The sequence below is a fragment of the Protopterus annectens genome, chromosome 10.part0 (assembly GCF_019279795.1).
Source record: "Protopterus annectens isolate FY-2018-M chromosome 10.part0, PAN1.0, whole genome shotgun sequence".
In the NCBI taxonomy this organism is placed as follows: domain Eukaryota; kingdom Metazoa; phylum Chordata; order Ceratodontiformes; family Protopteridae; genus Protopterus; species Protopterus annectens.
The window spans coordinates 1,755,420,799-1,755,434,006 of record NC_056744.1 but is presented as its reverse complement, the minus strand read 5'-3'; the positions used below and the strand labels follow the sequence as shown (position 1 = coordinate 1,755,434,006).

The window sequence follows — 13,208 nt, the reverse complement described above, 5'->3', positions numbered from 1 at the left end:
ATTTAATTTATTCCATTCTTATTGCTTTTTCTCTGCTCTGTATTGCTTCTCTTCTACTTTCATTTCTTCTGGCTGCCTTCTGTATCACTTATAGCTCTCCCTCCAACTTCCCAGTCACCTTTTTTTTCTTCTTTCCTTCTGCACTCGTCATTTTTCCCAAAAGTGACCCTAATCCTGTCCCATCAGCACTCTTCCATTTGTCCCTGTCCTTCATATTCTACTGTGTTGACTCCTTTATGAGTCCTTGCAGTGTTTCCTGTCGTCTGTCTCCTTCCATTTGTAACTTGCCCACCTCCACACCCTTCTTACTGTTTTCTGTTCCTGCACACGCAAGTGTCATGGTTGTATGATATGATGTCTCTCTCCTGTCTTTTCACCTCTTCCTTTTCATTAGGTTTCCTTCAGTAAGAGCCTGTCTAACTTTCATTCCTATACCAAAATGTTTCTTGTGAAGGTGTATTCCTTCTCGGTCAGGTAGCTTTCTTTCTATATGTCCAATCACTCTCCATGTTTCATTCCTTTGGGTTTTTATTATATTTCCTCCATTGTACAGCCTGAGTTTTTCCAGTTCTTTGGTGATGTTCTAGAATCCCTCTCCCATTATGCCGGTTTCATCACTTTTTGACTGTGCCCAGTTAACAAAAAAACTTATAAAATCCTTCATCATCCTTCTTTGGTGCATATATGTTTCCTGTTGGCCAAAGGGCACCTTTCTGCCTCCCTGCCAGATGATCTATCTACTTAACCCACTTTTTATCATCATATAAAGCACTCTAAAATAAAATTATTTCGCCCCTCTTTTTTCCTTGCCTTGTTGTCCATTTCTCCATTTCTGTAGTCGTAACACAGTATCTACTCCATGCATCTAATTTCTAACATTCAATGAACTTTCCCTATATTCTCCTTCTGATTACGATATGATGAACCCAATGCGGTGTGTGATTATTTGTGTTTTCCTTGTTGCTTTTTCCTACCACCCCCTGCATTCTCAGTTGCTGCCACCTAGCATAACCCTTCCTTTCAGTCTGCCGTCCAAGCTGAACAGTGTGCTTTTTGCCACCTGCCTGTATTCCGATCTCTCCACTTCATCCCCGGCATCAGAATTCTTATTGTTTGGCTCTTTTATGTGCATGGGTATACCCTGGACATGGATCTTTTAAGATCTTCTTTTGTTACCTTCCAGATGTCCTTCACACTTATAAACTGCATGAAACCTAGTACTGACATCACAGTCTTTATATTATAGCATTCCCATTCATTGTCTCCCCTCCCCATTGTCACCCACCGGACTGATGCGTCAGCTTTATTAGTGTTATAGTCAAACCTTTTTTCCTTTGTAGTTTTAAGCTCCTTATTGTGCTACTTATCCATTGTTCCTTTATTTTACATTTGTCTATGGGTTATTCTTTACCCATTAATATTCCTTTTCATGATCCCATGTTACATCAGCACTGACTATTTATTTCTTCTTAGGCTTAAACATTAAACATGCTTCCTGCAGTTTACTGTACATAATTAAGTTTGTTTGTCTTTCGGCTTTTTCCTGGTAAGGGGTCGTCACAGCGGAACTCCAGTCCGCTAATGATTGGCAGTAGATTTTTATGAAATGCCGAGGTGCCAGCTCGATGCCCAACCTTCAACGCCCATTTACGCATGCATGTCTTTCGAACACTACCCAACCGCAGGGAGGACATGCAGACTCCACACAGAAGGCACTCCCAAGCCATGCCGAGAATTGAACGGGAGAACCTCTTGCTGTGGGGTAACAACGCTATCGCCGTACCACCGCGGCATATACTGTACATAATTAAGTAGTTATGAAAAATATATTGCTTACCTTTGAGGTTTGCGCCTATGTCTCCCTTGACTGAATTATCCATCATTATCTTTGGAATTGATTTACTTCCTCCTACTGTTTGTAAGGTTTTGATGTTCTGCTTCTTGGGGCATGTTCCACGAGGTAAGGATCTGTTTCCTTTAACACAGCCTTCCTGCACTGCCCACACTCACCTGCCTTTCAGTATCCATTTCTAAAGGTTATTTATTGCTTCTTTCTTCAATCTGCCATTCATCATAAATGCTTTTCTCCAGCTTGTTTAGTACCTCGTCTGTCCAGCAGTTCACTTTTGAGTTCCCCAGAACATCCAACCATCCTCTCATCTCCTCAGACCTCTCTCTTGTTTCTGCTTTCGTGCCTAAATCCATAGCTCTCAACCTCCATATGAGAGAATCAAGGACATCCCTTGATGATGGACTTTAAAAATCAGGGACAACTGGCTTACCGACAGAACCCAGACTGTAAAAGGAGCCGACTCCAAATCCAGCTCCAGACAAGTGACAAGTGCAGTACCTCAGGGTTCAGTCCTGGGACCACTCTTGTTTGGCATCTACTTCTCTGAAGTACAGTCCAACACCAATATGGACTCTGGCTAACAAAGTATGCAGATGACTGCAAACTGGGAGCCATTATTGAATCCCCAAATGATGTGGATATTCTACAAAAGGGCCTTACAGAAACAGATGCCTGGTTCCAGAGCCATGGGCTCAAGCTTAATGCCAAGAAATGTATAGTTATCCCCTTTGGAAAAAAACATGTACCCCCATGAATTACCACATAGGTGGCAGTACACTAAACATCGAAAGTGTGATGAGAGACTTAGGGACACAGGTGGACAGTGGTCTCACCTTCAATAACCACATCACCACAACAGTCAGGAAATCCTTTTATGTGGCACACCTCATCACTAAGGGCTTTTCATCCAGAAAAAAGAGGTCATTGTCCCACTGTACTCATCCCTCATTAGACCCGTTATATGGTATAGGTTCATAGGTTTATACTAGGCTATCTGCCCTAAGGCATTTATAAGCCTAGCCCAAATTTTTGTGGCTTACGCCACCCCTTATATGAAAAAAATACTGTGCCCATTAGTTTGTTGTGCCTCTGTCCAGCAGTGACACAGAGATGATTCCCGGGATAAACCAACGATCTCCCATCCACAGGTCAAGATTTCTCTTGAACAGAGCCAGCGAGGTGCTCTGCCTCACATGGATCGGGATTTTATTCCACAGCATAGGGAGTCTCTGAGTGATAAATCTATCCCTCCAGCACGTCCTATTTATATCCGTGCTAAGGTTTAAGTCACTTGCTCTAGTGGTTTTGGTGGATTTGGATTTTTTGAGGTGGAGCATGTCCATTAATTCCGGGTTGGACATGGCCTTGTATGTCAGGCACATGTCACCTCTTTCTTCAATCTGGCAGCATATGACAGATTTTGGAGTCCCTTTATCTTTTTGGTGAGGAACTTTTGGGGTCTCTCCAATTGCTGCAGATGTCGGGTGAGATACATCCCGAATGGGGCATTGTACTCGATCATTGGTCTGATAAGTGAAGAGTACAGGGGAACAATGACCTCACTAGATCTGGATGTGAATCCCTTCATGATCAGGTGGGCAATGTAGAAGGTCTTTCTAACCACTTTAGCAACGTGAGTGTCAAAAGAAAGGCCACTGTCAACCTGGGTCCCCAGGTCCCTGATAACCTCTTCTGTGCTTAGTGGATTGCCACCTATATGGTAGCTTGGGGTTACCTTGTTTTTCCTGAAGGGTATGACTATACATTTTTTGGCGTTTAACTTCAGGCCATGGCTCTGGCACCAGCTATCTGTTTCCATGAGTTCCTTCTGAAGGATATCCATGTCCGATGCACTTTCCACTATGGCGCCCAGTTTGCAGTCGTCTGCAAACTTTGTCAGCCAAAGTCCTCCCATGTTGGCCTGTACTTCTGAGAAGTAGATGCCGAACAATAGGGGGCCAAGGACCGAGCCCTGTGGGACACCACTTGTGACCGGCATGGAGTCTGACATAGCGCCAGCAACTCTAACCTTGTGGGTTCTGTCCTTAAGCCAGTTTGCGACCCATCTTGTGACATATGGGTTTACATTTAAGCTGGTAAGTTTTTCTACAATACCCGAGTGGGGTATTGTGTCGAAGACCTTTGCAAGGTCAAGGTAGGCTGTATGGACTGCCTTTCCCTCATCAATGGCCTTGGTGACTGTTTCGAAGAAGTCAACCAAGTTCAAAAGGCATGATCTGCCCTTGACGAAGCCAAACTGGGTCAGGTCCAATGTCTGCAAGTCCCCTATATCTTTGTTTATGAGCTCCATTATGATCCTCTCCATAGCTTTGCAGACTAGACTTATTAAGCTTATGGGGCGGTAATTACCAGGGTCTGTAGAGGCACCGCCTTTGTGGAGTGGGACTACAGTTGCCGTACGCCACTCCTTGGGCACGTATCCTGTGGTAAGGCTGAGATTAAACAGCTGCCTTATGTGCGGGTTTAATTCCTCATTTAGCTCGTGTAGCACACAGCCGGGGACACCATCCGGTCCCATTGATGCTGTGTTTTTAGCTTTAGAGAGAGCAGCTTTCACCTGCGCATTTGAGATGTCTGGGAGGCTACACTCTGCTGGGATAGTTATCTCTCCTTTAGGGGAGAGGGGTGAAGTTTGCACTGAACCTGTCTGCCAGTATGTTGGCAATGTCTGTGGGTTCAGTGATTTTGTATCATTTTGGACTAATTCTGAGCATATCTGGGAGTTTCCACCCAGGTTCCTAACATAGCTGAAAAAGGCCTTATGATTGTCCTTTGAATTCATGGCAATTTTTCTCTCAAAATTGGCCTTAGTTGATTTTATGAGTGCTCGTATTTTTTACTAATAATGATCAGGGGTGACTTCCCTTTTATGTATTTTGTTCTATCATGTAATAGCTTTCTCCTCTTATTGTAAAGTTTGTTAATGGCTGGGGTCCACCAGACTGGACGTTTGCCCTTTGTGGAAAGAGTCTTGGTTTTATTTGGGATTGCCTGATCCATGCAGTCCTGGAGGTGTTCATAGAAGGCATTTGTAAGGGCTTCCGCAGCTTGGGTTGTGGTTTCCACTGGTTCAGGGGCCTTGAAGGATACCACACCAGTCTTGAGTAGTGTGAAGTTTGCTTTAGAGAAGTTCTTCACTGTGGTCTTTTTTGTTTGGGGTGGGGGCGGGATGTGGATTTCCGGTGAGATTAGTTTATGATCAGATCTCACCAATGAGGGATATACTTCCGGTGTGGAGCATTTTGTCCCCATGTTTGTGATAATGAGATCTAGTATATTTTCTCCTCTCGTGGGAACAGTGACTAGCTGTTCCATGGCATTTGAATTTATGAACTCCAGGAACCGTTGGGCTGGAAAGTTAGGGCTTGAGTAATGTTCCCAGTCTATATTCGGGTAGTTGAAGTCACCCAATATGATGGTGCTTGGAGATACATTTATACCCTCCAGTGTCTTCAGGAAGGCTATGTGGGGTTCCTGAGTTTGAGAGGGTGGCCTGTAGCATGCTACAATTTGTAGAGCAGTTTTGCCTATGGTTAGTTGCACCTGGATGGTTTCCGAAGCTTCATGCATTGCCACCAACCTGGAGGTGTTGGTATCCTTTATGAATATGGATACACCCCCTCCTTTTGTGGTGTGGTCCGGGTTTTGGGGCCGGAACGCATGATATGAGGTAAAACCTAATAGTGCCGGGGTGCTCTCAGGAGCCTTGAACCAGGTTTTAGTTACAGCACAGACATTGATGTTCTCCATATTGAGAAGGGCCTTGAGTGCGTGCATTTTGAGATTTAGACTTCTGGCATTGAGCAGCATTACCCTCAGTTTCTTCCCATTTTTGTTTTCTAGGGTGGTAGGTTTAGAATTTGAGCCTTGCCTAAAAAAGGCACTATGGGGGTGGCAAGAGCCTTAGCCAATATCCGGAATCCCAGGGGTGACAGGTGCAAGCCGTCCCTTGCGAAGCAGCGTGGCTTGTCAAGCATGTCATCCCAGGCAGACAGACACTGGATCCCCTTTGAATGACACCAGACATTAAGCCAATTGTTAAAGCTGATCATCTTGTCTCTATATTGTGGCATCATTCTTGGTGAAGGAAGGATACTGCTCAGGGTCAGGGTCATACCTGCCTGGGCTACATAATCAGAGAGCTCCTCTATGTCTCTTTTCATGTAGTCCAGGGAGGTGCGTCTCAGGTCGTTCACACCAGCATGGACAATGACTGTGTCATATTTGTACTTGCCGTGGAGTGACCAGAGTGCTTGTGTTATGTGGCGGATTCTAGCGCCCGATAGGCAGCTTACTGTGACCCTCTCCTTGTTCAGCCTGGTGAGTGGGACGTAAGTGTGTCTGACTATGGAGTCACCTATGACAAGTATGTTTGGTGTTGTATTTGGCCTTAAGGGCTGTGACTGCTTTGCACACTGCTTTTGTGGTTTATGTGTTGCTTGTGGGATGTCTTGAGGTAGCAGTTGTTTGGGTGTCTGCTTTGGAGGCCTCTGCTGTTTAGGTAAATTTTTACTCAGAGCCTCCGCGTATGTCTTTGTGTGTTTATGTGTTTGATTCAGTGGTGTGGTACCATTATGTGAGGCTGGTTTTGTGGTGTGTGTAGTTGCCTTCTCCTCCTGTATGGTCTTGCCAGTCCTGAGTTGAGAGAGCTCAGCCTCCAGTTTGGCTAAATAGCTGCATCTCTCGCAAGTATTTGTGTTATGTGGAAGGAGGAGAGGGTTGTCTGTGTACATGAGGCAGTTATAACATTGCCTCAAGATTCCCAGATTCACCAGCTGGACCGGAGAGGAGATTGACAACTGACCTTTGGACATGCTAGAATAATATTGGAAATTCCTTAATAATTGAAAACAAGGGCCAGTGAGGAGTGAGGGTATAGTGCTTTTAATTTTTAGTGCTGACTTATATAATTGCTATAGTGAGCAAGTGCCAGGTAACTTGAGTGCAATGTGTTACAAGTAACTAAATGCAAAAACGACAAACAGTAACTTTCTTTCAAGTGAAACAAGGAACTAGTACAGTAAGCAATGCAGATATCACTAGTGATCCACAGAAGCGCTGAGAAGCCGTGTATTAGGTGGAATTAGCTTCCAGGGAAATAACAAGCAAACAAACAACAAGCATATAAACAAAGCTAGATTCAGCAGGCCTGGATCTAGTCTATGCTAGAGCAAACAAGGTGTACCAATTTCAGTAAGATACAGTTCAAATATTCAGGCACTATAAACCTTTAACCAGAAATTCCCAGCTCAGAAGGGCAGAGTCCAGCCTCTTCTCCCACAAGAGTGCAGACCACGAACCTTCTAAATGTAAAATAACTGGCCTGAAGCCCAAGTGCCTAAACCAGAACTAATACCCTTGGACACTGGGCTCTCAATCAGCAGTTCCCAACTTAGAAGGATGAAAGCTACCTGTCCTGCCACGTCAGTGCTTGCCACAAACCTTCCTAATGTAAAACAACTGGTCTGAAGCCCAAGTGCTTAATCCAAAAGACTTAGAATGATAGCTACACTTTAATCAAGTTACAACCAAGCAGTAATAAATACAATTGAATACTTTAGAGAATGTCTGGATTAGTGCTCAAGTTACACAAACAAAGCTAGATCCAGCAGGCCCGAATCCAGTCTATGCCACAGCAAACAAGGCGCACCAACTTCGGTAAGAAGCAGTTCAGATATGCATGCACTATAAGCCTTTAACCAGAAATTCCCAGCTCAGAAGGGCAGAGTCCAGCCTCTCCTCCCACAAGAGTGCAGACCACGAACCCTCTTAATGTAAAATAACTGGCCTGAAAGCCCAAGTGCTTAAACCAGAATTAATACACTTTTAGAATAACAGACACTGAGCCCTCAATCAGCAGTTCCCAACCTAGAAGGATGTAAGCTACCTATTCTGCCACAACAGTGCAGACCACAAACCCTCTCAGTGCAAAACAACTGGTCCGAAGCCCAAGTGTTTAAACCAAAAGGCTTAGAATGAGTTACACCAAGCAGTAATAAATACAATTGAGTATTTATTTATTTTTTTTTTATCTGAACAAGTGCTGAGATCAAAGAAACAGATTTGAGTGCTGAAACTAGAAAACTGGCTAGTTATAAGAAACTTTGCCCCATTTGGTATGTACCTTGCAAGACATCTGCAACAGCTGGAAAGGCCACAGAAATACCTCACTAAAAGAATCACAGGCCTAAAGCAGATGCCATATGCTGACTGTCTAAAAAAACTCCAGCTATACTCTGTGGCATATTGTCTATTCAGAGGTGATCTCTACTTAACATACAAGGCCATGTCAAACCCTGAGCTGTTGGACATGCTCCACTTAAAGAAATCCCAATCCCTCAGAGCCACATGCTCCAGGGATCTAAACCTTGTCATCACAATGAACAAAACATGTTGGAGGGATAAGTTCCTGACCCAGAGACTCCCCATACTCTGGAATAGACTACCCATACACGTCAAGCAGAGTGCTTCCTTGGCCCTCTTCAAAAGGAACCTTGATGATTGGATGGGAGATAGGAAATTCACCCTGGGGATCATGTTAGTCGGCCTGCTAGACAGGGGTCCAGCGAACTAAATATTGTGGGAAGAAATATCCAGGGAATTGTTATGGCTAGGCTTGTATAGGCCCTAGGGCCAATAGCCTAGTACCAACCTATGAACCTATGACAGTTGGGGAACCTAATTAACATAAAATATGCATATTCAAATAAATACATTAATGGACATGTTAACTCATTCAATTACACAAAAACAGTGTATCATTTTAGAGCAATTTTTACTATTAAAAAGATTTATATACATAGACGCTTAAAATACAGCATTATTCTTATTTTCACACAACTACATTAATGTAAAGTAATACATGCTCACCCCACACCCATGATTTCCAGTTTTATAATGTTAGGTGCTTAAACATTTGCAAAACACAAATACATACTTAAAAAAAAACAATTATGACAATTTACATTCAGACTATTGCTACACAGACTATTTGCTACAGCTCTACACATGTCATTTTCCCATGGTCACATATCAAGCTAAAAGTTATTCATCTTCACCATCTTGGCAGGTTGAGTCAGTTTCTGCAACTGATGCCATGGAATGTTCTTTGTTATAAGCAAGCAATGCCTTGCTTGCTGCTTCCAGCATGTCCTTAGAATGTTTCACGATGAGATGAACTCTGTACAGGCTCCTCCATCATGCCCTGCTTATATGTGGACTGTGTGGTCCTAATTGAAGATGAAAGCACATCAGGTCTTCACTTCCACATATAGAAGGCAAGAAATGGAGAAACTGGCCTGCAGCATGTAAATGAGATGCGGGTAAAGCGATCTTGTGATTGATTAAGATGACTTGTGAGTAAAGCGATGCTGTGATTGATTAAGATGACTTGTGAGTAAAGCGATGCTGTGATTGATTAAGATGACTTGTGAGTAAAGCGATGCTGTGATTGGTTAAGATGACTTGTGTGTAAAGCGATGGTGTGATTGATTAAGATGACTTGTGAGTAAAGCGATGCTGTGATTGGTTAAGATGACTACAGCCAGAATAGAGGTAGCTTTACTGCAATTCTCAGGGGAAAAGCACAAAAATCAAGCACTTGGGAGATTAAGGTTATTGAAGCTTAAAAATGGGTCCTTCCGAGGAATTTGGGATGATTGAGACCCATGCCTAAATTTCCCTTGGGTGTGCCTTCTTGCTCTTCTCTTCCTGTGTTATAACTGTTTCACTTGTTTACGCTCCACCATCTTGTCTCTGTTCTAATCTCTTTGTGTTTACCTTTGTGCTTTATTTCCTGCTTATCTTTCTTACTAGCACATTGCCCATCTTCACCTCTTTGCCTCATCTCCCCTGTGGGATTTCAGACTCTGACACTGTATGTCCTCCCAGTGCCCTTGTATCACCTCTCCTTCATCCAACGTTGTTTCCCAGACCGTGCCTTACAGACATTTCAGATTTTTAGTGTGTGTGTGTTGTTACTGTGATACTTTGGTTTAAGCTTTTGAATATCCTCCATATTATGTAGCCTGAATAATTCCCCTTCCTGTTGTACTTTCAGAATTGCGGGGCATTTCAACCGTGCAGCTGTTTCATTCATTCTTAGTTTATTTACTACCTCCAGCATAGCTTTTCTTCTCCTATAGAGTGTTTAAAGTTAATCCTAGACCAGCTTTATGAACATCCCTGCAAATGGCATAGCAAAGTCTTTTTGGCTTGCCTCTCTATTTCAATTTGTACAGCAAAGGAATAGAAACATTCCAAAATATGCCTGTCTGCCTTCTGCTGCTGCTGCCTGCCACCATCCTACTCCGATCTTGCAGCATTTTTTGTGGCCAGGCTGTGCCTACAAGTGGTCCACTAGGTCAGTGCACTACCCTAATAAACGAATATGCCTTTCCACTGTTGTTTCCTGTTGTTTTATTGTTTGTTTCAAGGAGTTTGTATCCTGGCCTACTATGATTTAACTTTTCAAACAAAATGCACAATTGCGCCTCCTTATTTTCATTTTTAAAGCAGCCAGCTGTTTCTCCTTTTGTTCCTGCTCACACATCTTTTTCTGTGGGAACACTGTTTTTATCCCAAATTTCTAGAGATCCTGACCACAGCTTTGGGCTTAGACAGCCATCTTGGCTAGGATCTCTAGCACCCTCATGAGTATGGTAAATGTCAATCTTTCAAATTACTATCTCCTTCTTCAAATATGCAAAGTAAAACATTGCAGTAGACACTGTTGATTGTAGATTTCTGAAAAGATTTCACTACAGTTTATTTAGATCAAAATGCCTGCTTATCAATGTGCATGAAATGTTGAATGTAGGAACATCAACTGCTTCTTTGGTGTGTGGGATGCGATTGCTGTTATGGTAGGTGGGTTTTGTAAGGCCAGCACTTTCAAATATACTGAAAATTTTGTTGGGAGTGCGTGTGCAAGTGTTTGCAGGTTAAGGTGAGATTAAGGGGGCAGGTTAGGGGATAGACTTGTGGTGTGTGTTTGTCTGTTAGGATACTGGAATGTGTGTGCAAGGGTTTCTTGGTTATGGTTAGAGTAATGGTTAGGTAAGGTGACAATTTCTATTTTGTATGCGTGATGGTGTTTGTTTGTGTGTGTGTGTGTGTGTGTGTGCGCATTGGGGGGGTGCCTCTTGTCTAGTGGTACTGTTAGGGAAAGGGTTTCTGTTAAGGTAATATATATAGGGCTGGGGTTAGCGACAGGGTTAGGGGTACCACACATGTCTAAAGTGGTATGGCGGTTGTGGTGAAGAAAGGATAACAACCCAATTCAACAAGTCAAGTTTGAACAAGGTAAAATGGGTATCGAACACATCTACAGAGTGAGCTCTAGACAGGTTTAAAAGAGGAAAGGGATACCAAACACATTCACTGAGTCAAGTCTGGACAGGATTAAAATTGTTATGAAAAGGATGCTAGACATTCACTGAGCCAACCTGCTGCTATATCTGTGCTGACAGACTAAGCAATGTCAGGTATTGGACTACTGAAAACGGAGCACAACATTCATGTGCTTTGGAGCTCTCAAAGACCAGGGAGCCCACTGATTTCAGAAACTCCAAATGAACATTAGGTTTTTGATGTGTTTCACTCCACTGCAGACAATTTTTTGATACGTGATTTCCAAATGAAAGTTGCATTATACCAGTTTGGTCACATGTAATAGTCAAAATTAAACAAGCTTCTAATAAATCTGAAGTATATTTTTAATTTATTTAAAAAAAAAATAGATAACACACCATAAGCAATATAAGCACTCTATGTCAATGTGTAGAATGTATACTTTTTTAAGTAATGACCAATTTTATGTCATGTTTATCTACAGATGATGAATGTAGCATCCTACATGAAAAGGATAGGATATAATGGCACCTGCGAGCCAACCTGGAAAACTCTGCAACAGATTCACAAACAGCATCTTTTGTCTGTGCCCTTTGAGACCATCAGCATCCACTGTGGAGAGAGAATCACCTTGGATCTCCAGCTTCTGTACAACAAGATTGTCCTGCAGCACAGAGGAGGATTTTGCTTTGAGCTCAATGGCTTGTTCAGTTGGCTGTTGAGAGAGCTGGGTTTTCAGGTAATACTAATTTCTGGCCAAGTCAGAAACAGATTCACAAAACGTTATGGACCTCCAAATGATCATTTAATCCTTTTGGTGGAACTAGATGGTCAGAAATGGCTCTGTGATGTAGGGTTTGGCGAGGGTTTCAGGTCTCCTTTCCTATTAAGATCCAATGAAAAACAAGTTGAAGAACATGGGAGTTTCCGTCTTTCTCAGGATGGAGATACCTGGTACTTAGAAAAGCTCTCCAAACCTTTGGCTCATGGCAATGAAACTGCCATCTGGACTACGCTTTACAAGTTTACTCTAGCCAGCCACCACCTTGAAGATTTTAATGCAATGTGCAACTATCATCAGACATCCCAGAGCTCCATTATGGTCTGCAAATCCTTTTGTACTCTGCACCTGCCTAATGGAATGATCACATACATTGGAAGGAAACTAATAGTAACACAATGTGCAGGAGAATTTTGTACAAAAACACAGTCTGAGCTGGAGGAAAGTGAGATTCCAAAAATCCTGCAGGAGAGGTTTGGAATAACCCTGACCAACCCGCTTATTCCAAAAGATATGGACATTGTGCCTCCACCAACTGAATGGTAATATATCATAAATGAAAAATAAACACAGAACATGCAAACAGCAGAGTCAGACTATTCATATACATCTTTACGTACACATTACTTATGGTAAGATCCACAAGCTGGTACATACTGTGTTTTGATTTTTGGAAAACGAAAGTTTATGAAGCTGAGGAAGACTTCCAGAACTGGTGAGAATTAAAATGACTTGGTTATTTTTAAGTAAGTTCCTAATTTTAAAATTCCAGCAAGAATCTCAGAAGTCCAAACCTGTGCAGCAGCCTTGTGTAAGGTAGTTAAAAATGCACATGCCACCTGATTCCTAGAAAACCACCAAAAAATTAAATGACATGAGTGCTAACTGAATCAATGGCAAAATGTCTTCCACAACTAACTGCAGAGTAAATGGTAGGGAATGAATGTCTATAACTTGCCACATGTTTTACTTTGATGGGAAGCTCAATAAATGCAAAAAAAACTGCAGAAGCAGCAAACTCCTTGGCACAGAGGATGAAAATCAGATTATGTAGGTTCTAGTATCAAGCCCAGGAGGTGGTGCCAGTGGACAGACATTGCAGGCCCGCCCATTCTAGGGGCCGATGATGGCAGCTCTCATTTGCTATGCACACCGCCACCAACAATCAGAGGCTTGCTGGTGTTGGAAACCAGCAGAGATTGT

The 13,208-nt window shown here is 42.7% G+C and overlaps 1 protein-coding gene across 1 annotated transcript in view; it reads left to right on the top strand.

Moving 5' to 3' along the window:
* Positions 1 to 12,593, top strand: part of LOC122813980 (arylamine N-acetyltransferase 2-like) — a 32,935-nt gene extending 20,342 nt beyond the window's left edge. Inside the window, exon 2 of the mRNA XM_044086544.1 lies at positions 11,709 to 12,593. Within this exon, the coding sequence (XP_043942479.1) occupies positions 11,709 to 12,551 (843 nt within the window). The 3' untranslated portion in view covers positions 12,552 to 12,593. The remainder of the gene's footprint in view (positions 1 to 11,708) is intronic.
* The last annotated feature ends 615 nt before the right edge of the window (positions 12,594 to 13,208 follow it).